Source organism: Eschrichtius robustus, chromosome 10, assembly GCF_028021215.1.
Source record: "Eschrichtius robustus isolate mEscRob2 chromosome 10, mEscRob2.pri, whole genome shotgun sequence".
In the NCBI taxonomy this organism is placed as follows: Eukaryota; Metazoa; Chordata; class Mammalia; order Artiodactyla; family Eschrichtiidae; genus Eschrichtius; species Eschrichtius robustus.
The window spans coordinates 45,215,484-45,241,844 of record NC_090833.1 but is presented as its reverse complement, the minus strand read 5'-3'; the positions used below and the strand labels follow the sequence as shown (position 1 = coordinate 45,241,844).

The window sequence follows — 26,361 nt, the reverse complement described above, 5'->3', positions numbered from 1 at the left end:
TTAAACTCCCAGAGAAGAAAGAAACGGTCATAAACAAAGGATCAGAAAACAGAACGATTTTTACTTCTCAACAGTACTGCTGGGTGCTGGAAGCTAAGCATTCAAAATTTTCTAGGAAAATTAGTTCCATCTTGAATTAAAATATATCCAAACATATAAGGCCTCAAAATTTTTATCTCCCATACTCCCTTTCTCAGGAAGTTACTGCGAGATACACATCATCAAATAAAGGAGTAAAACAAGAAAGAGGAAAACAGGGGATACAGAAAACAGGCGTTCTAACAAAGGAGGGAATCTCCAAGATGATGAAGGATGACAGTTCAGCACCAGGAATAGCAGGCAACCAGTCCAGATTGCAGCAGGGAGGGCACAGACAGAAATGTTAAGAGCTCTCTAAAATTAATCAGAAAACAGCAATATGACTTATTATTTAGAAATACGGAGATTTATAAATGTCAGAACAGTCCAAAAATGTCAAAAGTGCTTGGCTCTACTGATTAGCAGGGCAGGGAACTACTGTCTTTTTGGTAGCTTTTTAGTACCACTTGATGTTTTAAACAATGTGCACAAATTAGTTCAACCCCAAACTAACAGACCTATGGTCTGGTCACAACTGTAATTTTTTTAAAATGAAATGTTAACGGTGATTAGCATTAGCACTATGAGTAATCTTTCTTCTTCCTGCTTTTCTCTGTTTTCACTCATTCCTATTGTGAGCATGCATTACACTTTAATGCAAAAACATATGATAAACTTTAAGTTTTGAATAACAGTATAAAAATCTGCCCATTCAAAAAGTAAATAAAAAATCCTTCCATTTGTCTTTCCCCCAACTTCCTTTGTCAGCTTCAATTAGCTTTTCAGGGAGGCAAAGTAGATGAGAGAAATGTCTTAGCGATGGTGTGTAGCCAGCATCAGAGATGCTACCCTATCCCCACACCCGTCCCCAAAGCAACCTATCTCTCCTCCAATTCTCTCTTTTGTCCCTCCCTAACAAACCAACACACGACACAGGTCTTCCAAATAACTTCATCTTCATTATACCTTCCAATGTTGTCCATAAATTAGGATATGTTTCTTGGCAATGTCCATCCTGTCCCAAGCCATTGCCAGATTTAATTGTTCTGATGCTGATAAATTTGTGCCTAGGGTAAAAGAAAGGAATCACATATTCTGTTTACGATATCAACATAAAAAGCACAAAGTGCCACAGAATGTGAAAAGAGGGAAGGAGGAACAATTGTAACCTTATTTAGACACTCACCCTTTAGCAGAGCTGTTAGGATTGCTAAATCAAGGTCCTGTGACTCCTCAGAATCAGCATCAAAAATGGTAATCTGTAACAGTTGAAAAACAGAAAGCCATACATTTTGGAAACTAGCAAAGAAATGCTTTCAAAAGTACCCACAAAATTTGCTCTTGAGCTAATGAATTACGCGAAACATTCATCATTAATGTCAAAAATCACAGAGTTAAAAAAAAATTCTTTTTTTTTTTTACTAATAAGAGAGAAAACTTTTAAGTAGGGTAAAGGCGAATTGTATACATTCAGGGGATAAAAAAAAAAACTGAAAAATTCCAAGTATCTTAGAGGAAACATGCATGAAAGAACATTATTACATTAATTTACTATTCACATGCTATAATGGAAAGAAACTCAGTGTCAATTCCTCATGTAAAGAAAACCATTCCTCATTTTGAAAGAATACGAAATGAGATCCTTCTGTTCACCTAGCTTTAGAAACTAAGACTTTTGCTTTTTAATGAGAAATGAATCCTCAAGGATTTGTCATAAAATAAGTGAGGCAATTACAATGCACCCAGTGAGCAAGTACAATGGACAGTGAAGAAAGCCTTCACAACGTCAAAGCCTCCAGTGCATCCTGGCACGTGACTGATTTTTTTAAGACAAATAAGGACATTATTTATGATTATAAAAGGTCTTCTCCTGTTAATGAATGTATCTCAATCTTTACAAATGAAAATATATAGTAAAGGGACCTGTTCAACAAAAAGAGCCAAGATTGGCAAGTTCTAGCCCCAGATATGCCACTAACTTGTCAGTCCTGGGTAAATATCTTAAAACCATTGCATCTCAGGTTCCTCACCCACAAGATGAGAGGAACCCACTAAATAATCTCTAAGGTCTCATAAAGATAGAATTTTTCTACAATTCAAGCTAATAGCCCCTCTACCTAACAGCCCCCCACCATGTGCATGAATAAAATCAACCCTCAACTGTGCAGGAGTTGAGAACCTTTCTGTAACATGCAAACCCTTAGCTGCCTTCTCTAGTTCCCTCTTGATTATTACACCGCTCCCTGGTTACTCTCCTTGATGACAGGAGGAGACAAATATAAGGGTGATCCCTTTAATATATCCTTTTCTTAACCTGCTGACTACTGTGGGGAATATAAAATGTAGTAGCTCATGCACACGATTTCAACTCTGAGCACCAGTTTCAGTTCTACTCTTTCATAACTGCATGACTCTGGGCAAATCACTTAAATTCTCTAGGCTTCAGCTTCGTTATCTCTGAGACTGAAATAAACAATCACTGCCATATTGAACTCACTCATGGGGCTATTTCACGTGAAAAAATATACTGGAAAGCACACCGTTAATTGTAGACATGGTTGTTATTTTCGTTGTTACTAGGTCAACCAAAATCCCAAAGGGTTCTTCACATCTGTTTAGCCATGCTTAGTCTAGACTGAACTTGTTCAATTGGTTTTTTGAGGGAAGGTGCTTTAATATTACCAAAATCTTGTATGATTTGGTCCAGCCTTCAAATTCTGGAAAGATCACTATGATATGACATATCTGCATATTTAATGTAACTGTCAGCTACATATTATCCAAATCACTGATAAAAATTTTGATCAAAGTACCCTAAAACACTAAAATCTTTTCCTGAATCTATATTATGTTCATAGCCCAAAGTTCGTGGCCTCTATTTTCCATCTGAGAGTTTATTCACATATTTCCATTGTCCAGTGCATCCCCAATGATCTCCTATGGGACATACTGAGGATACTGTGATAGAGTCATCTAAGCCAGCAGACTTGAGTTTATTTAAGACATGGAGCTGTTCCTTTACCCTCTGAAAATATTTACATGTAATTTTCACTAAATTCAATCACTTTTCTGTAATACTGTTATATTGTCTAAGTGTTTTTTCCCAGGTACGGTCAGGAATATGAAGCATGGTTGGAGGGCGAGAGGAAACAAGAAGTCAAGTTTACTCAACTTAAAGGTCAAGTTCTGTAGAGCTATATATAATCAAGTAAGAAATGAAAAAAAAAATTTGTGAAAATAAATATCACAATTGTTGAACATTAGCATTTTTTAAGTCAGTTGAGTCATCAACTCATCATACTCACAGAATCCCTGTGCACCATACACTCCATCAGAATTTGAAAAAGGTGCTTGGACTGTTTAAGACTAAAGTTGAAAGTGTTCTGAATCATGCAGATGATCTCCTCCTTCACTTGAGGACGCAGGGTCCTGGGAGAGAGAGAAATGGTCGTGACTTGACACAGTGCAGAGAAGGGGACAAGCCAGAAACATCAGTACAAGTACAACATCCCTGCATCTGTCCCATGTGATGGAGAAGGTTTCTATGGACAGGACTGCCAAGAGACAAATGAATGGGAAGGAAAGCGAAGCAGCAGCACGAGGAGAAGGCTGAATTGAAAGAGAGAATGGACTGATCTGCCATGCTCCTGGGAAGAATGCACTTGGGGCAGGGTTCTTGAGCTGATAGATTTCCAAGAGTCTGTGAATCTCCAGAAATTACGGGCATAATATTCTCAAAGAATCTGACACTGCAAAACGAAAGAGAGAGGTGTAATAGAAGAGGAAGGGGGTACAGGGTGGAAGCAGGGCTGAAAGGGGAGAGAAACTGTAAGAGAAGAGTTGTCAGAGAGAAATTATAAGCAGTGAATGAATATTTATTAAGTAAATGAGTGGGGTCCACATTTCAGTTTGTACGCACTGTATTTACTTACCTGGCAGAAATATCACACTTTTGAAATTGGAAGAATCACAATGTGTATAGGGATGGATAGAGAAAAACTACCATCTTGTTTAAAAAGGAGAAAGAGTTAAAACTTCAACTAAGTACAACATATGCGACAAAAATGTCAGGATGTTGATTTCCCCAATTTCTGCTATTTTTACTAACGGCAATTGAACTTAAAGGTGATCTGGGGCCACAGTGGTCTCCTCCCTCACTCCCCCTGGAAATGCTTTTTCCCTAAGCTCAGACAGGGCTCAAGGTCCTTGTTAGAGGCCAGCCATTCTTCAGCTAAGCTAATAGCAACTTGCATCACTGGAGGGTATTTTGGTGTTGCTTAATAAATACAAAAACCACTGAAAAATGAATTCCAGTCTCAACCTCTGTCCTCCAAGATATCCAGAGAATTCCAGTCTCTGTCCTCTAAGGATATCCGGCCTACATGAAAGCAGAAATTAAAGAACTAAAATGGAAGAATAAAGAGCATACTTTCAGAAATGAAGACTCAACAACTCACCCTTCATCTGCAAAGTGTTTGTGAGTGAAGGCCAGGAGGTCGGCAGCCCTGCCTGTACCTTCACACACCACCACTGGATCTTTGTCTTTCACAGTCTCCCACACTGAGAGGATGACATTGGGACCACCTTCCACCACCAGCCCCACCACAGGCACTCCTTGTCTTGAGCCTATTTCAGATGACAAACAATATCAAATTGTTACAAAGGAACCCCATCAGCAATTCTGATTACCAGACACAAGTCTTTCAATTACCACATGTATTTGTTGCTTGCACTAGCCATTCTCTCTTCTTTGACTCAGGCTTGCTTAGTTCAAGGCCAAGCCAGAAGCTTGGACTTTAAATAAAAGTAACTCAAATATGGTGAGAGCATCTTCTCCCAGTTAAAAAGTTACCGAAAGGCTTTTGGTAATTAAAAAATAATAATAGGGCTTCCCTGGTGGTGCAGCAGTTGAGAATCCGCCTGCCAATGCAGGGGACACGGGTTCGAGCCCTGGTCTGGGAAGATCCCACATGCCGCGGAGCAACTGGGCCCGTGAGCCACAACTACTGAGCCTGCACGTCTGGAGCCTGTGCTCCGCAACAAGAGAGGCCATGATAGTGAGAGACCCGCGCACCGCGATGAAGAGTGGCCCCTGCTCACCGCAACTAGAGAAAGCCCTCGCACAGAAACGAAGACCCAACACAGCCAAAAATAAATTAATTAATTAAAATAATAATAATAATAATAATAATAATAATAAGTAGTAGTCTTCAAGAAACTAACTTTTTATCGTGGAAATTTTCAAACATATCTAAAAGAAAACAGAATGATATAATGGATCCCAATGTATCCATCACTCATCTCCAAAAATGATCAAACTTTTGCCTGTTCAATCAACTTTGAATAGTGGTTATTTCTAAGAACAAGATGGGATGGGTAAACCTCAAAGACTTTTATATTTCAATTTATTCCATTTTTCACTATTTGGCTTTCTTATCAGACTACATATTACTTTATTAAAGTAAGGAAGACAAAAAAAGGAAAGACCATGGAGTCATTCTTTTTAAAAAGATATTAAGTGAACAAAAGTTACAGAAATGATATGCCCAGTATGATCCTATTTAAAATCCTATTTAAAATTTTAAAACCATATATATGGGTATATATTTTATATATACATATGCATATATCTATAACATGTTACATAAATAACCAGAAAACTCTGGAAGGATATATATCAAATTATTAATAGTAAAGAAGAGAGGAGAGGATTTGGAGAAATGTTGACTGTTTATTCTATAGATTTCTTACTTGATTGAATTTTTACACCACATGTGTATTGATATATTTAAATCAATTTTTTTTTTCCAAGAGAAGGAAAATTGGCAGGCAACACCATGTTCACACCTGAGCGACAGAGGACTTTACTCTGGGCCCCATGTTCTGCAGCGCCCTCCTCTGACCATGTCCTTCCCCTCACAGTGAGGAGTCTATAGGGTCAAGGTTCAAGGAAAGCCTGTGCTCCCTCTCCTACTTATTAGATTGCCCAAGACCCCAAAATTCTTGCTTCCAGGGGCTGCTTGAACCTCTGCCCCAGGAATATACTTGTCAAAGTCAGAGGCAGCTTTGGGGAGTAGGAGAGAAGTGGATAGAGCTTGGACACATAGGCTGGGGTGTCCAGGTGACAACGTGTGTGAAGCCTGGACATCACGAGATGGAGCCAAAGGTGGGAAGAGAAGCAGAGAGTGACCTGTAGGCCAGGGGCCAAGGTGCTAGTTCTCTTTCATCTCCACGTTCTGGCTTAGTACTCCCAAAAATCCAGGACTCTGACCTCAAACCTGGTCTTCCTGCTACATGTACAAAAGTAAAAGGATTGAACATTATTCTCTTGTTATTTTTGCTGGTTAGCTTGATTTAAAGCTTTTAAATATTTAAACAAATAGTATGTGGGTTTCCATGTGTAACCTTTGTCCTGACTCCACAAATGTTAAGGGTGGGCCTCTTAGCAGGCACCCAAATATCTCATTCAGTCTATTTAATGGCTTTGACATTATACTTCTTTCCTTTTCCACATATCTCCACTTCCTTATTATTTTCTCCTTATCACTAAAAATCAGACGAAAGATACACCAATTGATAGTCATAGGGTTCTTTTAACAACATTGTCCTGTAAAAGCTAAATGAAATGGTGACGATGGTTTATTAAGGCATAAAAGTAATAGAAGAAAATTTAGATGAAAATGTCATTAATTATAGAATTATTGAAACGGATGGAAAAAAAACTTTTTAAAGAGAATCTCATATCCTATATAATGAAATACTATGCAGTCATTAAATATGTGCTCAATTATGCTTACTGATATGGAAATACATCCATGTTTAGTGGAAGAGGAGGGAAGGCTACAAAAGATATTATATGATCCCAGTGTTCATTTTTAAATGTTGCTCTGTGTGTACATAGAAAATTTCTGAAAGCATACAGGTGAAAAAGTTAACAATGGTTATTTTTTATAGTAAGATTACAGAAAGCTATACCTTCCTTCTCTTCTATGTTTTCTTTCTTTATCTGAATGTGAGAGTATGTAACATTTTTATCATCAGAAAAAGAAATCAGTAAGGGTATTCTGCAGGAGAAGGGAAAATAATTCAATTTCTGTTAGATACATCTTTTTTAAAGCAATAACTAATCCTCACAAAAATAAATATAAATATATTTATGATTGTTTTCTACAAAAAGGATCTTACTGATGCTATTAATTAAATTTGTTTTAAAAAAATCGTGAAGTTCTTTGCTGACAAATCTCATGAGAGAGCTGCCTCTACACCTGGCTCCCAGTTTAGGCAGGAATACAACATTACAGCTCCAATGAAAGGCTCTTAGAATACGCATCCCAGGAAAGGGCTCTCTTCTCCACCAAGACTTGGATTACGAAGACATACAGAGCTGATCCTATGCTTTCCATCCTCAGAGGCTTACAGAACAGGAACTGACATTGGCCACATTTCAAAGGGATTTCTACAGCAACTTTATGAAGTCATCCTTTTTTTTTGGTAAGTGCTTTCTGTGAACATCAAGGATTTGCCAGGGACTCCAAGAAGCCCAGTTGAAAAGAAATGAAAGAAATCAAGAAAATATTTTTAACCACATCAAAGACAAATACAAATATGGCAGAAAGCCTCCCTAGTGAGCACAGGAGGTGTGAAGATCAGTTTTGATACCTAAGAATTTTGGGCTTGTTAGGGTCTGTTTTCATTTGTCTTTCCTTTCTCTCTTTTATTCTTCCTTTCTTCTTTCCTTCCTTCCTTCCTTCTTTCTTTCTTGTGTGTGTGCATGCATGTGTGTGTATATGTGTGTGCGTGTGTGTAAGTGGTTTATTGTTTTTGCTGTTTTCCTGTCAGTTCTCCATAGAATAATAAATATTACCAATCCACTGAAATTGACTCCACATTCTCTCTCCATGGACAGCAAAACCCTCCAAATGAATCCTAAATTTTAAGGACTTTGAAAGTAGAAATGTAGAATGGCATATGGCGATATGCAAGCTCGGGGCTGTTTTCATTCATCAGGGCTGTTTTCACAAATGGAGAATCAGCAGGAAATAAGAAAGACAGAGACTTTGCTCTCCTGGGACACACATCGTAGCGCTGCACAGAATCCCTGAGCACAGGTGGTGAGCCCAGGTCATCAGAGGCAACAGGACAGTTCAGGTAACTGACATTTCAGAGCCCTGCTGGGCCCTCGCTTCAGGGATTCTCCTTCAGGGCAATCTCTGACCTGCCCTCCTTCTCCGCTCCTCTGTGGGTCTTCCTCCCCACGAGCCACCCCCACCCTGTAGAGGACCACATACCTGCTCCTCTCTCCCCCTTCCTGACCTAAATAAGCCTCCAAACTTCATTCACACTAAGCTCTAAATGACTGACAACAATTCCCAGAGTCCCTCTCTGTACCCCCACCCCAACCAGCAGACGACCCCCTGTACCAAAGGAGAATAAAAGGAAAGAAAGAAACACATTTGTTGAGGACATGTTATGTACCCAATACTATTCTGAGCACACCTAACATATTTTATCCCCTCTAATTCTCACAACAAAAGGTACAGGTAGACAGTTTCTTCTGTCTTGTATTAAGAGAACAATTTTTTTTTTTTTTTTTTTTTTAAGAGAACAATTTGACAGACGCTAATTTCATTGCCCAAGGTCACAGGCAGTAAATAGAGCTTTGATCCATCTGACCTCACTACATCTGCTGCTTCAGGGAATCTGGGCCAAAAACTCAAAGGATGTTCAGCATTTTCAGCCCAAAGTCAGAGGTTGAAGAAGACTGAGCCTCCTGAGAATCTTCCTATTCCCTGGCATCTCCGCTTAAAGGGTAGGAGTAGTCTGTGGAAGATTTAACTCACCAAAAGAGGCAGGGGCCACCTTCTGCTGCCCTGGATGCAGAGTCTCCATTTCTCCAGGCAGCATCCAGCCCTCTTCCTCCCTGTAAGGATTCCCACCTCTCCACCCAAGGACACTCACTGATCTTGCCCCCCACTCCTCCTCCTTAGGCACTACCAAAGCACCACTGCCAGCATGTCACAACATACCTTCAAAGGTCCTTATTTCTAAAAGTCCTGACTTCAACCCCTTCCCTGACTGAAGCCACACTACCCACATAGAAATGTCATCTTCCCTGACTATCAAGGCTCATAGCCCTCTCTTCTCAGGCTAGTCTCTTTACGGCTTTTCAGCCATCCACGTTCCCAAATCAATTCTTTCTCTACTTCCTCCCTCTATCCATCCAAGCCTAAGGACTCCCAGAGACTCTGCTAAAGTCTCCACTCTGACACCTCCCCTCTGCTGTCCCACAAGATCCCTTCCTCTCTTCTGACTGTCACCCACAATTTCATATCCTGCTTTCTTCTCACTGAGGGTTCACAGGTGTTAACTTAAGGCAGGGGCCGGCTTGGACCTCTCTACCCTGTACAGATGGCAATGGAGCACCTTGCTCCACAGCAAGGCCCCCGGCCAGGACCTGTTGGTTGAGCCCCTGTGGTACTCACGGCTGTGTATTTTCTGCAGAGAGAGGTACTTTTCCAGGTTCCTCCTGAGCTTCATCTCATTGCCATACTTGCCCACGGTGCCATCATCGGCCAGGATGAAGTGGGAGTGCATGCAGTTGAGTGTGGTGAGTTTGCTGAGGGGGTTGCCCAGGGTCTGGTACAGGCACACCGCCTGCGAGACAGCGAGGACAAGAGACGGTCAGAGCTTGAGATCCTTCCCAGGCCGACGGCTCCGAAGGCCTGTCTGTGTCCTACCGAGTTCCTGTCCAGGTCAAAAAGTAGTACCTGCTACCAAGGGCAGTGCTTCTCAGGCTATCTGCAGTGAAGAATCAATTTGAGATTTCTTATTTCTTATGTCTTTATGGACAGATAGGTAGTCCCCTAACGCATGACTAGTATGCGGCTTGTACTACATGAGACTCACAAGTTCAACAACACTCGCACACACAGCAAGATAAGCACACTTACCATATGCTTGGATGTCACAGCACCGTCACATGGCTAAAAATGGTTCCATACATTTATTTTCAATTTCTGTACTTACCTTGTCTCAGATCATTAAAAAACAGTTTAAGGATCTGCATTGGTACACAGACTACATCACTATCCAGAAACTATGCCTTTTAATAGATCTATTCCAGAATAATATTTGGACACTGATTTTTTTTTTTCTAGTATTCCAAATGAAGTGAAAAGTAAATGGAGATGCATTCATTCAATAAAAAATATCCAGATCTTTATTAATATTTGCTGATTCTTCTATAAGCTACTCCAATTCTCATTTGTTTTTAGAGAGGAGAGAACAGTACAGTCATTTGGTACCTGTGGGGGATTAGTTCCAGGACCACTCGCAGATACCACAATCCACGGATGCTCAAGTCCCTTATATAAGATGGCTCAGTAGAGTCGGCCCTCAGTATCCCCTGGATCCGCGGTCGGTTGAATCCTTAGGATCCACTGTCAGTTGACTCCTCAGATGCGGAATCCACAAATAGGGAAGGCCGACTGTGTTTGGAGTCAAAGAGCCCAAGTTTAAGGCTAGGCTCTTCTGCTTTCTAACTTTAACTCTGGGTAACACCTGCTTCCTTTCTCAGGCTTATTTTCCTCATGTATAAGTGATGATAATGATTCCTAGAGCAGAGGGTTGCTGTGAGGCTTTAAAGAAATAATGGGGGCTTCCCTGGTGGCGCAGTGGTTAAGAATCCACCTGCCAATGCAGGGGACACGGGTTTAAGCCCTGGTCTGGGAAGATCCCACATGCCGTGGAGCAACTAAGCCCGTGCACCACAACTATTGAGCCTGTGCTCTAGAGCCCGTGAGCCACAACTACTGAAGCCCGCACACCTAGAGCCCGTGCTCCACAACAAGAGAAGCCACCTCAATGAGAAGCCTGCGCACCGCAACAAACAGTAGCCCCCACTCGCCACAACTGGAGAAAGCCTGCGTGCAGCAACGAAGGCCCAACACAGCCAAAAAAAAAAAAAAGAAAGAAATTAAAAAAAAAAAAGAAATAATGGATGTAAAAAGCACTATAAACATTACAAACGTTAGTATTTAAAAGTTACTTTTATAATCCCTAAGCATGACACTGAGGCCAGAAACCAAAAAGAAAATAATTGATAGATGTAACACATATTTTTTACACATGGAAAGATGTTCATAAATGATACAAATTAAAATCTGGGAAATGCAGCACACATGGCAAACAAAAATGTTAATAGAATGAATTATAATACAAAAGGTCTTTCAAAATATAAAAACTATGCTTAAAAATGCATAAAAACCACATGGAAAGATGTTGAATCTCACTAGTAATCAGAGAAACGTACATAAGAAAAATTACGTGTTATTTTATACCTATCAGAATGGCAAAGTTTAAAAAAAGCCAGAATACCCGAAGCTGGAAATGGTACAGGGAAATGGGCACCCTCATATCCTGTTGGTAGGAATGTAAATTGTTACCACCTTTCTGGAAGACAATTAGTCACATTTTAAAAGTTACATACCATCTGGTCCAAACATTCTACTTTGAGAATAACTTCTAAGGAAATAAGCGTTTTCAGCTAGTTTCAAAAATATATGTGTCTCATCACAACATTAATATCATTTTCTGTAAAAGTTAAAAATAGAAAACATAAATGGACAATATAGAGGAATGGTTAAATAAATTATAGTACTTTAGTACAATAGAACTTTATCAGGCATGAAAAATAAAAATGCACCCTTGGCTCTCAGAATGTGGTCTCTTAATACTACTTCCCACTAAAAGCAACCAGCCATTTCTCTAGGAGCAAAAATTATATACAATGAGCCAAGAACAGTTTTTTTCATACTAAAACGCAAGGAAGCAATGATAAATGACTAGATTTGTGTTAAAAGGACTCAGGAGACAACTTGAAAGGCTCCACTGGCCACAATGGGACAATATGAGCGTGATAAAGAATAATAACTATATTAGAATAATGGCTTAAAACATACCAAATATGTTTAACTTCCTGAATCAGAAAAAAAAACAACAACAACAGACTGTTCACCTTGGGGGATGGTAGATAACCAACTCAATGCTTTGAAAACTGGCAAATAAAGAAAAAGAATCAAATATTTATTCTACCCTTTCCCATACAACCGTACCACAAGGTAAACCAAGCAATTGAGGAGAAAATGTTTCTCTTTATAGAGTATTTAAGCTAATAAATGAAGAAAGAACACTATAATTAAATATTAGCATTTTTGCAACCCTGTTGAAATAATAAATCTAGGCAATGACATCATAAAAAGAGTGAGGATGTTATGTCACAAGGGAAGGACACATCTCCTAAACCTGTACAAAAAGAACCTGAATCTGATCATACCTTTGGATCAAACTACCAATTTACAAGAAAGACAAAAGACAGAGAAATAGGCTAAATGCTACTACAAGAGCTTAAATCTGCAAAATCCAAACTGTGGGAAACTCTTTAGGAATGACCCAGTTTCTTCAACAAATAAATTGAAACAAACAAACAGAAAACAAAAAAGGAGACGGAGGGAAAATCCAGAGATCAAAAGCGACTCAAGGAAAAAAACTAAGTGACCGAAGAGACAAATCAACCCATCACAATGTAGGGAAATTTTTTGGATAATGAAATCAAACAACTGAAAAATTGAGACAATCAGAAACTTGAACACAGACTGGATATTTGATGATATTCAGAAATTATTGTTAATTTTTTAGGTACGAATATGGCAATGTGGTTATATTTTTTAATTGTCCATATACTTTAGAAATAACTACTAAAATATTTACCAATGAAATTATTTGACGTCTGGAATTTGCTTCAAAATAATGGAGGGAGGAGATGGAGAATGGATGAGGGACTAAACTAAACAAAATTGGCTCTGAGTTCATAACTGTTGAAACCGGGAGAAGGGCACGAAGGAGATGATTATTCTCATCTCTCTACTCTTTAATGTGTTCGAAATTTTCCAAAATGAAAGTTAAAACAAACCATAAGCATGTCTATATTAACTGACATAGAGAATTAATTATGTTAAATAGTTAAGCTGAAAAACAGATTCACAACAATAGGTTTCTGTTGTTACTTTTTTAACACACAAACTTTTTTTTACTATACATACGTACGCATACATAGAAAAAAATTCTAGAATGATACACACCAAAATATTAACAGTGGTTATCTTTCTTCTTCATACCTTTTGTAATACTTGAGATACCTACCAAAAATATACATTAGTCTTATAAACAAACTTAGACAAGTCCGTCCCTTTAGAATCATTCTGGCTACTGTGTTGGGATCAGACCTTAATAAGAGACATGGATGAGAGTAGGGAAGGCTATTACAATCATCCAGGTGACAGAAAATAGTGGCTTAAACCTGCTCAGTAACAGTGGAGGTAATAAAAAGAGGTCGGATTCCGGATAGATATATATATTTTTTAAAATAAATTTATTTATTTTATTTATTTTTATTTTTGGCTGTGTTAGGCCTTCGTTGCTGTGCGTGGGCTTTCTCTAGTTGCGGTGAGCAGTGCTACTCTTCGTTGCGGTGTGCAGGCTTCTCATTGTGGTGGCTTTTCTTGTTGCGGAGCATGGGCTCTAGGCGCGCGGGCTTCAGTAGTTGTGGCACACAGGCTCAGTAGTTGTGGCTCGCGGGCTCTAGAGCGCAGGCTCAGTAGTTGTGGCGCACGGGCTTAGTTGCTCCACGGCATGTGTGATCCTCCCGGACCAGGGCTCGAACCCGTGCCCCTTGCATTGGCAGGTGGATTCTTAACCACAGCGCCACCAGCGAAGCCCCCAGATAAATTTTTAAAGTGAAGCTAAGATGATAATTTACTGGTGGATCGGGTTTGAGGCGTGAGACGGAGATCATTCCAGGATAAGTTCAGGGTTTTGGCTTGAGAACTGCAGGACAAGATTGTCACTTTCTAAGATAGGGTAAGGGAGGCAGTAGGAAGTCAGGAGTTTATTTGGGGTATATTACATTCAAGATGTCTACTAGATATCCGGATATAGTGCTAAGCTGGCAACTGGATACATGTTTATCTCCTTTTGTTGTGAAAGGATTGTCTACTTACATCTCTTCCAATAAGATCTTTCCGGTTCTCAATGACACCCCAAGGAGGGATTCCAACTGTCCAGATTTTTCTCAAGGACTGGGAGGAATGGGCTTTCAGGGCATCCCCAACATGTTTGGACACACCTATGAACAATCAGTTTAGAAGTCAAACTTTAACTCACAAATCACGCAAAACACTGTGACTGCCGGAAAGAGACAAGTAGACAAGCATATGCAAAAGACTGTTATCAGGGAAAGTTGCTGGCACAGTGGAATTAATTTCTGATACGTTGACTTGCTCTACTCCCTCTTGACACCTCCTTCTCCTATCACTAACCTTTCTACCTGAACAATTCTCCTCTTCCTTTGAGAAATTTCTGCTTACAACCTCAGTTCTGCCCCTATTCTTGCCTGGCCAGAACATCCTGTAAACCCACCCCTGACATCATGAATGTTCTTAGTATTTTTTTCTCTAACCTTCTTGACTGTCCCAGTAAAACATCCTGAAGATCCTTGCTTCATTGAGGCAAATTAATTTAACAGCTCTATATTCATAAATATTCCAGAACTAATACATTAATGTTTGCCTTTCTGGGACTAATAATAATAATAATAATAGCCAACACTTACTGAACTCTTAACTACACACCAGGTGCTTTTTTAAGTTTTACATGCATTTACACTTTAAGTAGGAATATTTTTAGTCTATTTTATAGGCAAAAATTGAGGCACAAGGAAGTTAAATAATTTGCCCAAGGTTATAGAGCTGGTAGCTTGTACAGTTTGGATTCCAATCCATGATCTGACTTTTCTTTTTTCAATAGACTTTACTTTTTTTTTTAATTTTATTTTATTATTTTTTTATACAGCTGGTTCTTATTAGCTATCTATTTTATACACATCAGTGTATACATGTCAATCCCAATCGCCCAATTCATCACACCCCCACCCCCACCCCCGCTGCTTTCCCCCTTTGGTGTCCATACGTTTGTTCTCTACTTCTGTGTCTATTTCTGCCCTGCAAACTGGTTCATCTGTACCATTTTTCTAGGTTCCACATGTATGCGTTAATATACGATATTTGTTTTTCTCTTTCTGACTTACTTCACTCTGTATGACAGTCTCTAGGTCCATCCACGTCTCTACAAATGGCCCAATTTCGAATGGATAAAGAAGATGTGGCACATATATACAATGGAATATTACTCAGCCATAAAAAGGAATGAAAATTAGACTTTACTTTTTAGAGCAGTTTTAGATTCACAGCAAAATTGAGCCAGAGGTACAGAGATTTCCCATATACCCTCTTCCCTACACATTTACAACCTCCCCACTGTCAACATCCCCTACCAAAGTGGAACATTTGTTACAAATGATGAACCTACACTGACACATCATAATCATCCAAAGTCCACAGTTTACATTACATTAGAGTTCACTCTTGGTGTTGTACATTCTATGGGTTTGGACAAATGTATAATAACATGTATGCACCATTACAGCATCATACAGAATAGTTTCACTGCCCTAAAAGTCCTCTGTACTCTGTCTATTCATCCCTCATTCCCCCAATCCTTGATAACCACTGATCTTTTTATTATCTCTATAGTTTTGCCTTTTCCAGAATGTCATATAGTTGGAATTATGCAATACATAGCCTTTTGAGATTGGCTTAATCTGCCTTCTAGCAGAAATAGAGTCACAGACATAGAGAACAAACTTATGGTTACCAAGGGGGGAGGTGGTGGGTGGGATGAATTGGGACATTGGGACTGACATACATACACTACTGTGTATAAAATAGATAACTGATGAGAACCTACTGTATAGCACAGGGAACTCTACTCAATGCTCTGTGGCAACCTAGATAGGAAGGAAAGCTAAAAAAGAGTGGCTATATGTATACGTATGACTGATTCACTTTGCTATACAGCAAGAAACCAACACAACATTGTAAAGTGACTCTACTCCAATAAGAATTAATTTAAAAAAAATTTGCCTTTTAATCACAAACACTACATTACACCACTTACTCTTTCTATGTACAGTCTGACTCTATGTGTCATTAGCACAGGAAAAAAAAAAAGCCAACAAAGCCCTGCATATTGCATGTATCTAATGCATAGCACCTAAATCATTTCCTTCTCTCTGGAATCCTCCCCTCCAGCCATCTTTTGCACTTTCCCCAGTCATTTTCTAAAATTGGGGGTCTGGACCACAGAACACACATCAATACCAATAGAGATTCAGATCCATAGGTTTGGCATGCGTTACCAGCATGTGGGGTGATCGTTTGTCAGCAGCCCACATGTGATCTTAATACATATTATCTGCTAAGACTCTCTGTAAAACCAGATCTGACATTATCATTCCCTATTCATTCTTCTGTTCAAAATCTTTTGAGGGCTCCCTGCTACATAGAGAATAAAACCTCAGCCCAAATAACATGGCACCCAATCTGGCTCCAGTCTCCCTTGCTGTCCCTGTCCTCTGCCACACGGCACATCTGGCTAGCAGCCTTATCACCTCTTTCTACACATGTCTTAATCTCCAGCTGTGTACCTTGCCCTGAACTGCCACCTCTGCCTAGAATGCTCTTTCCCACCCTTCTCTCAAGGCCAACATTAAGTGCTATATCCTTCACCAAGCTTTCTTCTCAGGTTCCCTCAGTTGGAACCGGAATTTGTTGTCCTCTTCCTCTTCCTTTTGCTCCCAAACACTTTCTTTGTATCTCAACTATGACCCATTCAGCATCGATTTTTGGTTAGTTGCTTACTCTCTGTTTGTTACAGTCACCCACCCCATCACTAAACCCGGGGTCCATATCTTACTCGTCTTTCACCCATAGCATCTATCCAAATGCTTGATACACAATAGATTCTTAAAGGCTTCTGGCATTCAATTTAAATAAATGTAAAAAATTCATGCCAAATAATGTTCAACTACAGTTGAGAAGCATCTCAAGCATAGGTTGGAGCTGGTAAGCAAAGCTTCTCAAATTTCAATGTGCCTAAGAATCACCTGGGGATGTCATCAAAATGCAGATTCTGATCCCACCGGTCTGAGAAGCCCGATATCTGCATTCCCAACAAGCTCCTAGGTGATGTTGATGTTGCTGGTCCAGGGACCACTTTTTGAGCAGTCAGGGCCTAAGGAGCTGAGGCTGAATCAGGTCAGACCCTGATTATTGCTTCAGGAAGCTCCAAGTATACCTCATTTCTCATTTCTTTTGTTCATTTGAACTATTTCAATAGTCTTCACACTATTATATTTGTGTTCTTTAACTGGCCCTAATCTAAAATATTTTTTTCTTAAAAAAGCAATAAGTAAAATAAAGCCTGTAACACAATTCAAAGAAAAAAACCATGCCCAAGTTCACCTTTTTCTGGACTCTACAAAACTTCCCCATCCACCCTCTTGTTTTTACTGGAAATAAAATAAGTACTACACATTGGACTTAGAACTCTGCAACCTTTGCTTTTTTCTAAGAATGTGAAACAGTAATTATCTCAATGAAATGTACCAGAGGAACTACCAGGTTACCCATTAGTGACAAGACGAATCCCTTGGTTTTATTTTTATTTTGTTTTTTCAATCACTTGCTTCCTTCATTCCTTTTTAATCAAAAGAAATTATTCATTACATTAGTACCTGTTGCTCAGTTCTTAGACATATGTATGGGCCCTGGCCTCTACCTCACAATCAGGTAGATTCATCCTAACCTAACCTGTAAGGCAAAACATAAACGTGCTACAAGTGCTACAGTCAATAAACGCTATAGAAATTAAGAAACAAAAGCGAGTTGAGATAGAGAATGCTTCCTGGGTATGTTGGCATCTAATGTAGATCCTAAAGGTCAGGCAGAACTTAATAGGAAACATTGGCTAGGATATCCCAAATCAAAAGAGGGAGAAGTAAAGGGAAGATGGAAAGCCACAGGTGTGATATTGTGACTTATAATAATATATATTTGGTCTGTTATTGACACAGAGCTCCTTAAAACCTTGGAATTTCCTAAGTGGTGAGAGTGACAGAGGTGCCTTCTGTTATGTTAATGAGGTGACTTTTTGACCTACTGATGGGGGCTGGTTGCCAAGGGAACCAACCAACCACGTGATTAGAGGGTAGGAACTTCCAGTCTCACCCTCAACCATTGCGGAGGGGAGAGGAACTGGAGATTGAGTTCAATTGTCAATAGCCAATGACTTAATCAATCGTGCCCAGGTAATGAGGCCTCCATAAAAATAAAAAAAAAAACAGGGTTCAGAGAGCTTCCAAGTTGGTAAACTTGGGAGGTTTACCAACTTGGGAGGAGGGCATGAAAGCTCCGTGCCCCTTCCCACATGCCTTGCCCTATGCATCTCTTCAATCTACCTGTTCCTGAGTTACATCCTTTTATAATAAACTGGTAATCTAGTGAGTAAACTGGTTTCCTGCATTCTGTGAGCTGCTCTAGCAAACTCATCAAACCCAAGGAGGGGATGGTGGGAACCTCTGATTTATAGCCAGCCAGTCAGAAGCACGGGTAACAACGGACTTGAGGCTGACATCTGAAGTGGGGACAGTCTTGTGGGACTGAGCCCTTAACCTGTGGAATCTGACGCTATTTCCTGGTAGACAGTAATTCAGAATTGAGCTGAATTGTAAGACACTCAGCTGGTGCTGGAGAACTGTGGTGTGTTGGGAAAGAACCCACACATGAGAACTGGTGTCAGAACTGTAACATATCAGTAACAGATTAGTAAGAGAGGAGTTTGTGAAGTCAGTAATCCTCAACCCTGGCTGCACATTAGATACCCTTCAGAAGCTTCACCCTGAAAAACTCTAATTAATCTGGGGTAGAACTTGTGCATCTGTATTTTTGCAAAGCCCCCAGATGATTCTCTAACACGCATACAGTTCATAAACACTGATGCAAAAGAGTAGGGTTAGAGGTTCAGGGGCTACTAAATGAAGTTCTTGAATGTCAGATTTCAAGAAGTATGAAAGAGTCATTGACAGAAACAAGTGAGTGAAATGCCAGTTACGTAGTTAATTATCTCCTCATGCCCCATACACTCAATGCAGTTGTTGCACATGTCACTGATTTCCAATTCCTGAGAAACCTGACCATGGTGAGTTTAGCTCACGTCTATGCCCACACACTACCTCACCACAGTCCAAAGCTCATGAAAACCTATTTTCTTTGCCAGACGTTTACCCAAAGTTATATTAAAATAGCATATTTTAAACAATGGTAAAAATACATTCCAGGAAAGGGCTAGGATTCTTCTGGGTTTCTTTTCCAGTCACTACACTTTCAGTCTTTCTCACGCTACCACATCTCCTGGGAGCACTGCAGAGCAGAGGTTAGGTGCTATACTGCCTGATTCACAATTAAAAAGAAGGAATTTAAAAAAGAGAAAAAGACTGAAACACGGAATGTGCCTTACCGGTATTAATGCCTTCTGTTATTATCCACGCTCCCGTTGTCTCTGCAGCTTTGACCAAACCTTGGCTGAAGATCTCTTTAAGTTTGGAGGGCATCTTGAAGTTTTGGATGCCCCCGTGCACAGAGATCACCAACTTTGGCAGTTCCATCTTCCACTCTTTCAACATTAAATGTAACAGATGATCCAACTTTGTGTCATAAGAAGTTCTAATATACTGGAAGATATGCATATACACATATACATAAAATAGTGGAAAATACCTGCCACGTCGCAGTAAGCACACAGCAGGGCAACTGAAATGCCAAAACTTGAAAGAAAATGTCTAGGATCTCTTTAAAAGTTCATCTTCATATAATGGAAATATTTACTTTGAAAAGATCCCACACCCCCTTTAAGTTCCTTCTGAGAATTACAAGTCACGATCGGAAGGCTTCCTCTGGTTTTCAGGGTTAGTCCACCAATGTTCTCTAGAAGGTCTGAGGTAAGGCAGAAGTACTTCAAACTGGCAAAAATCACTACGCCAGCAAACCCATTTAAAAAAAGTTTTAGAAATAAGTGAAATGAGGTTTTTTCATAAATGCTATGGCTTTTAATTTACTGGACCATTTCACATATTTGCATAATTTAAATTAAGAACCAGAAGCATGTTCATTTATTTTAAATTTTACATTCTAACCATTTCCTATATATATCATCTCTCTAAAAACTTCTTTTCCAAAATAAATACTTTTCATAAGAGAGTCAATGTAACCAAAAGAAAAGACGAGGGAAATCAAGCAGCTCCAGAATCATTTTGCATTTTACCCAAGATTATAGTGTGTGGCTGGGTTTCTTTTCCCAGCCAATGCAGCCACATGCAGACTGGTAAAATCATATTGAGATATGCAAATAGGAATTATCCATTGCAATTACACATTGTCCTCCAGAATGTGATAGTGATTTAAAACAATTGTCTTCATCTTTGAAATTCTTAAAACATAATCTCTTCATTTCATAATTAAAATATTAGAATTTCTGACATGAGGATGGTGCAGCCATCACAGGATGTAGTAGAAAGAATCTAAGGGTAACTAGGATTCAGTCTACAAGTGAGAAAACTGAGTTGCCACGGCTTTATCACATATTCAAAGAGTAGGAAAAATACAAGTTGACCTTTGTGAAAGGGTTCATGTTGCCCCGAATGATGAATAAGGGCAGAGGAGGCAGCTCTGGTTTAGTTCTCCTTCTCTCTCTCTCTCAGTTCTTTCTCCCAGGTAGCCCTCCCTTTCAGTTATAAGTCCTTTTAGTCCTAGAAGATACTTCTCCTTGAGATTTCAGGATAAACACCTTGATCAACTAAATTATCAGCACTAGAGTCTTTTCTTCCAAAGGCCAGCTGAAAACGGTGCTAAGGTTTAATGACTCTCTTTCCCCTCCTCCTCCTTTATCGTAGCTCACCTCCAAACCTCTTTGGAAGGAGGTGGGAGGGATAACAACTAGGAAGGGAAATGCAGCAGAGGGAATGAGTAACCAGCTCTCACAAGCTCTCCTGCTGTGCACCCTAAACCTGAAGTGCAATTCCAGGCTGAAATATAAGGGTAGCCTCTTCTGAAAGATCAAATAAAATGCATTCAGGCACAGAGGATGTAACAGGAGCCTAATGTTAGGCATAAAACGTATTAGTGATCAGATCTGTCTAAACATGTTTTCAGTTTTCCTAAATGTACCATATTCCCCCTTGGCCTTCCCACAAGCTATTCCTCACACCTACAGTGTTCTTACCCTTCTGTCTCACCAGACACCAAACACCTCACTCATCTTTCCCATCTCAGCTTAGCCATCCCTACTCTCAGATGGCTTCCTTGACACATGCACACCACCCCAGAAAAACAGGAGGAGTTCCCTTTTCATTCTCTCAAAGAACCCTGTATTCCCCTTTCCTAACATCCCCACCGTCTGGGGTAATTGTATATTTATTTCCTGTTTCCCTCACTAGACTGTGAGCAATGTTAGTACACAGAACATATTCTCTTTGGGGCATAGCAAAGTATGGGCAACTGATAAAGATCTGTTGAATGGATTAAAAAAATGAGTAAATGAAGATGATCATGAACAAACATAAAAGCAAAAGGAAGAAGACGAACAATTAAGTGAAAAACTACATAGAGTTCTATGAGAGTCAGCTTCCAAAAAGGACTGGAGGACAGTTTTCTTGCCAACTAAAACAAACAAACAAAAATCAATGCACAAAGTTAGATGCAAGCGGATTAATAATCAGAAATGTAGATTACTGTACAATTATATTATGAAACCTTATTATGATTGCACTATTAAGAACAGTTTTTCAAATCCTTTTGACTGATGATGCACTGCAGGACACAACTGATTCTGAGCTTTCCTGAGGTAGGCTCCCCCTGTATTTTCCCCAAGGAAAGCTGCCTCTAATAAAGCAGTGTACAGTTAACAAGCTCAATAGAAAACAGCTGAAAGACAGCTGACCTGTCAATACTATGTGAATCACATGTAAAATTACTATATTAGGGACAGGAGAAAAACTGGCCTGTAAAGCCCAGCACTATCATTCAGGGGGTACAGAAATTTCTCCATTTTCTTCCTGAGAAAAGGCTCTCACAAGGGCATAGCAGGCACCAACAGCCACAGGTTAAGTTACTGGGAATTGCTATGGCCGTGATTCAGGTGAAGTCTGTTCGTTGGTAGTAACTTTTGTACATTCCTTAAGAAAAGGGAAGCCGTTTGGCAACTGCCTCATGAGTAATAAGCCATTCTCTTCTGCAGAGGGCACTAACCTGGCTGAAAGAAGTCAATCAAAGAGCTGGCCACACCACACCTGGGAAAGGTATCATGCCCCTCAGACATAAAAGAAAAAGAAGAGTCAGGTCATTTTTGTCAACAGGTGAGTAACATGGATCGCCTTTGCAATAAAACCTGGTCATTTGATCATCTACACTTAGAAATACAATTTGGAGATACATTTGGAGGTTATAGCCTCTGTTAAAAATCAGCAAAATAGGAGACCTTCAAGATGGTGGAGGAGTAAGACGTGGAGATCACCTTCCACAAATACATCAGAAATACATCTACATGTGGAACAACTCCTACAGAACACCTACTGAACGCTGGCAGAAGGCCTCAGACTTCCCAAAAGGCAAGAAACTCCCCACATACCTGGGTAGGGCAAAAGAAAAAAGAAAAAACAGAGACAAAAGAATAGGGACGGGACCTGCACCAGTGGGAGGGAGCTGTGAAGGAGGAAAGGTTTCCACACACTAGGAAGCCCCTTCGCGGGCGGAGACGGGGGATGGCGGTGGGGAAGCTTCCGAGCCACGGAGGAGAGCGCAGCAACAGGGGTGCGGAGGGCAAAGCGGAGAGATTCCCACACAGAGGAGCGGTGCCGAGCAGCACTCACCAGCCTGAGACGCTTGTCTGCTCACCCGCCGGGATGGGTCGGGGCTGGGAGCTGAGGCTCCGGATTCGGTTGGATCCCAGGGAGAGGACTGGGGTTGGCTGCGTGATCACAGCCTGAAGGGGCTAGTGCGCCACGGCTAGCTGCGAGGGAGTCCGGGAAAAAGTCTGGAGCTGCTGAAGAGGCAAGAGACTTTTTCTTGCCTCTTTGTTTCCTGGTGCGCGAGGAGAGGGGATTCAGAGCGCCGCTTAAAGAAGCTCCAGAGACAGGCGCGAGCCACGGCTATCAGCACAGACCCCAGAGACGGGCATGAAACGCTGAGGCTGCTGCTGCAGCCACCAAGAAGCCTCTGTGCAAGCACAGGTCACTCTCCACACCTCCCCTCCCGGGAGCCTGTGCAGCCCGCCACTGCCAGGGTCCCGTGATCCAGGGACAACTTCCCCAGGAGAACGCACAGCTGGTGCAACCTCACGCTGGCCTCTGCCGCCGCAGGCTCGCCCCGCATTCCGTACCCCTCCCTCCCCCCGGCTTGAGTGAGCCAGAGCCCCCGAATCAGCTGCTACTTTAACCCCGTCCTGTCTGAGCGGGAACAGAGGCGCTCGGGAGACCTACACACAGAAGCGAGGCCAAATCCAAAGCTGAGCCCCAGGAGCTGTGCAAACAAAGAAGAGAAAGGGAAATTTCTCCCAGCAGCCTCAGGAGCAGTGGATTAAATCTCCAAAATCAACTTGATGCACCTGCATCTGTGGAATACCTGAATAGAGAGCAAATCATCCCAAAATTGAGGCAGTGGACTTTGGGAGCAACTATAGACTTGGGATTTGCTTTCTGCATCTAATTTGTTTTTGGTTTTATGTTTATCTTAGTTTACTATTTAGCATTTATTATCAATGGTAGATTTGTTTATTGATTTGGCTGCTTGCTTCCTTTTTTTTTATATATATATATATTTTTTTTTTTTCCTTTTTCTCTTTCTGTGAGTGTGTATGTGTATGCTTCTTTGTGTGATTTTGTCTGTATAGCTTTGCTTTTACCATTTGTCCTAGGGTTCTGTCTGTCCATTTTTATTTTTTTTTTTTAGTACAGTTTTTTTTTCTTTTTTTCTTTAGTTTTGGCTGCCTTGGGTGTTCATTGCTGCCTGCAGGCTTTCTCTAGTTGCGGCCAGTGGGGGCTACTCTTTGTTGCGGTGTGCGGACTTCTCATTGCGGTGGCTTCTCTTTTTGTGGAGGATGGGCTCTAGGTGCACAGGCTGCAGTAGTTGTGGTGCACAGGCTTAGTTGCTCCGTGGCATGTGGGATCTTCCTGGACCAGGGTTCAAACTCATGTCCCTTGCATTGGCAGGTGGATTCTTAACCACTGCGCCACCAGGGAAGCCCTTTAGTATAGTTTTTAGCGCTGGTTACCATTGGTGGACTTGCTTCTTGGTTTGGTTGCTGTCTTCTTTCTTTTGTTCTTTATTTTTTTTATTACTTTTAACTTTTTTCATTTTAAATATATTTTTTTATTTTTTATTTTAAAAACTTTATTCTATTTTTTTTTCTTTATTTCTTTCTTTCTCCCTTTACTTCTGAGCGGTGTGGCTGACAGGGTCTTTGGGCTCGGGCTGGATGTCAGGCCTGGGCCTCTGAGGTGGGAGGGCTGAGTTCAGGACATTGGTCCACCAGAGACCTCCCAGCTCCATGTAATATCAAAAGGAGAAAGCTCTCCCAGAGATCTGCATCTCAACGCTAAAACCCAGCTCCACTCGACAACCAGCAAGCTACAGTGTTGGACACCCTATGTGAAAAAACTAACAAGACAGGAACACAACCCCACCCATTAGCAGAGACGCTGCCTAAAATCATAATAAAGTCGCAGACACCCCAAAAGACACCACTGAATGCAGACTTGCCCACCAGAAAGACAAGACCCAGCCTCATCCACCAGAACACAGGCACCAGTGCCCTCCACCAGGAACCCTACACAACCCACTGACCCAACCTTAGCCACTGGGGGCAGACACCAAAAACAATAGGAACTATGAACCTACAGCCTGTAAAAAGGTGACCCCAAACACAGTAAGTTAAGCAAAATGAGAAGACAGAGAAACACACAGCAGACGACGGAGCAAGGTAAAAACCCACCAGACCACAAAAATGAAGAGGAAATAGGCAGTCTAACTGAAAAAGAATACAGAGTAATGACAGTAAAGAGGATCCCAAATCTTGGAAATAGAATGGAGAAAATACAAGAAACGTTTAACAAGGACCTAGAAGAACTAGAGAGCAAACAAAAAATGATGAACAACACAATAAATGAAATTAAAAATTCTCTAGAAGGAATCAACAGCAAAATAACTGAGGTATAAGAACGGATAAGTGACCTGGAAGATAAAATAGTGGAAATAACTACCACAGAGCAGAATAAACAAAAAAGAATGAAAAGAATTGAGGACAGTCTCAGAGACTTCTGAGACAACATTAAACTCACCAACATTCAAATTATAGGGGTCCCAGAAGAGAAAAAGAAAGGGACTGAGAAAATATTTGAAGAGATTAGTGTTGAAAACTTCCCTAATATAGAAAAAGAAAGAGTCAATCAAGTCCAGGAAGCACAGAGAGTCCCATACAGGATAAACCCAAGGGGAAACATGCCAAGACACATATTAATCAAACTATCAAAAATTAAATACAAACAAAAACATTAAAAGCAGCACGGGAAAAACAACAAATAACATGGAAGGGAATCCCCATAAGGTTAACAGCTGATGTTTCAGGAGAAACTCTGCAAGCCAGAAGGGAGTGGCAGGACATATTTAAAGTGATGAAAAGGAAAAACCTACAACCAAGATTACTCTACCCAGCAAGGATCTCATTCAGATTCGATGGAGAAATTAAAACCTTTACAGACAAGCAAAAGCTAACAGAATACAGCACCACCAAACCAGCTTTACAACAAATGCTAAAGGAATTTCTCTAGGCAGGAAACACAAGAGAAGGAAAAGACCTACAATAACGAACCCAAAACAATTTAGAAAATGGTAACAGGAACATGCATAGCGATAACTACCTTAACTGTAAATGGATTAAATGCTCCAACCAAAAGACACAGACTGGATGAATGGATACAAAAACAAGACCCGTATATATGCTGTCTACAAAAGACCCACTTCAGACCTAGGGACACATACAGACTGAAAGTGACAGGATGGAAAAAGATATTCCAGGCAAATGGAAATCAAAAGAAAGCTGGAGTAGCAAATTCTCTCATCAGACATAATAGACTTTAAAATAAAGACTACTATAAGAGACAAAGAAGGACACTACATAATGATCAAGGGATCAATCCAAGAAGAAGATATAACAATTGTAAATATTTATACACCCAACATAGGAGCACATTAATACGTAGGTGAATGCTAACAGCCATAA

At 40.4% G+C, this 26,361-nt stretch overlaps 1 protein-coding gene across 1 annotated transcript in view; it reads right to left on the bottom strand.

The window, feature by feature from the left end:
- Positions 1 to 26,361, bottom strand: part of TRPM6 (transient receptor potential cation channel subfamily M member 6) — a 139,111-nt gene that overhangs the window by 79,947 nt on the left and 32,803 nt on the right. The window contains 7 exon segments of the mRNA XM_068553856.1: positions 1,045 to 1,145; positions 1,265 to 1,337; positions 3,384 to 3,507; positions 4,536 to 4,704; positions 9,561 to 9,732; positions 14,136 to 14,260; positions 19,549 to 19,762. Coding sequence (XP_068409957.1) covers positions 1,045 to 1,145; positions 1,265 to 1,337; positions 3,384 to 3,507; positions 4,536 to 4,704; positions 9,561 to 9,732; positions 14,136 to 14,260; positions 19,549 to 19,762 — 978 coding nt within the window.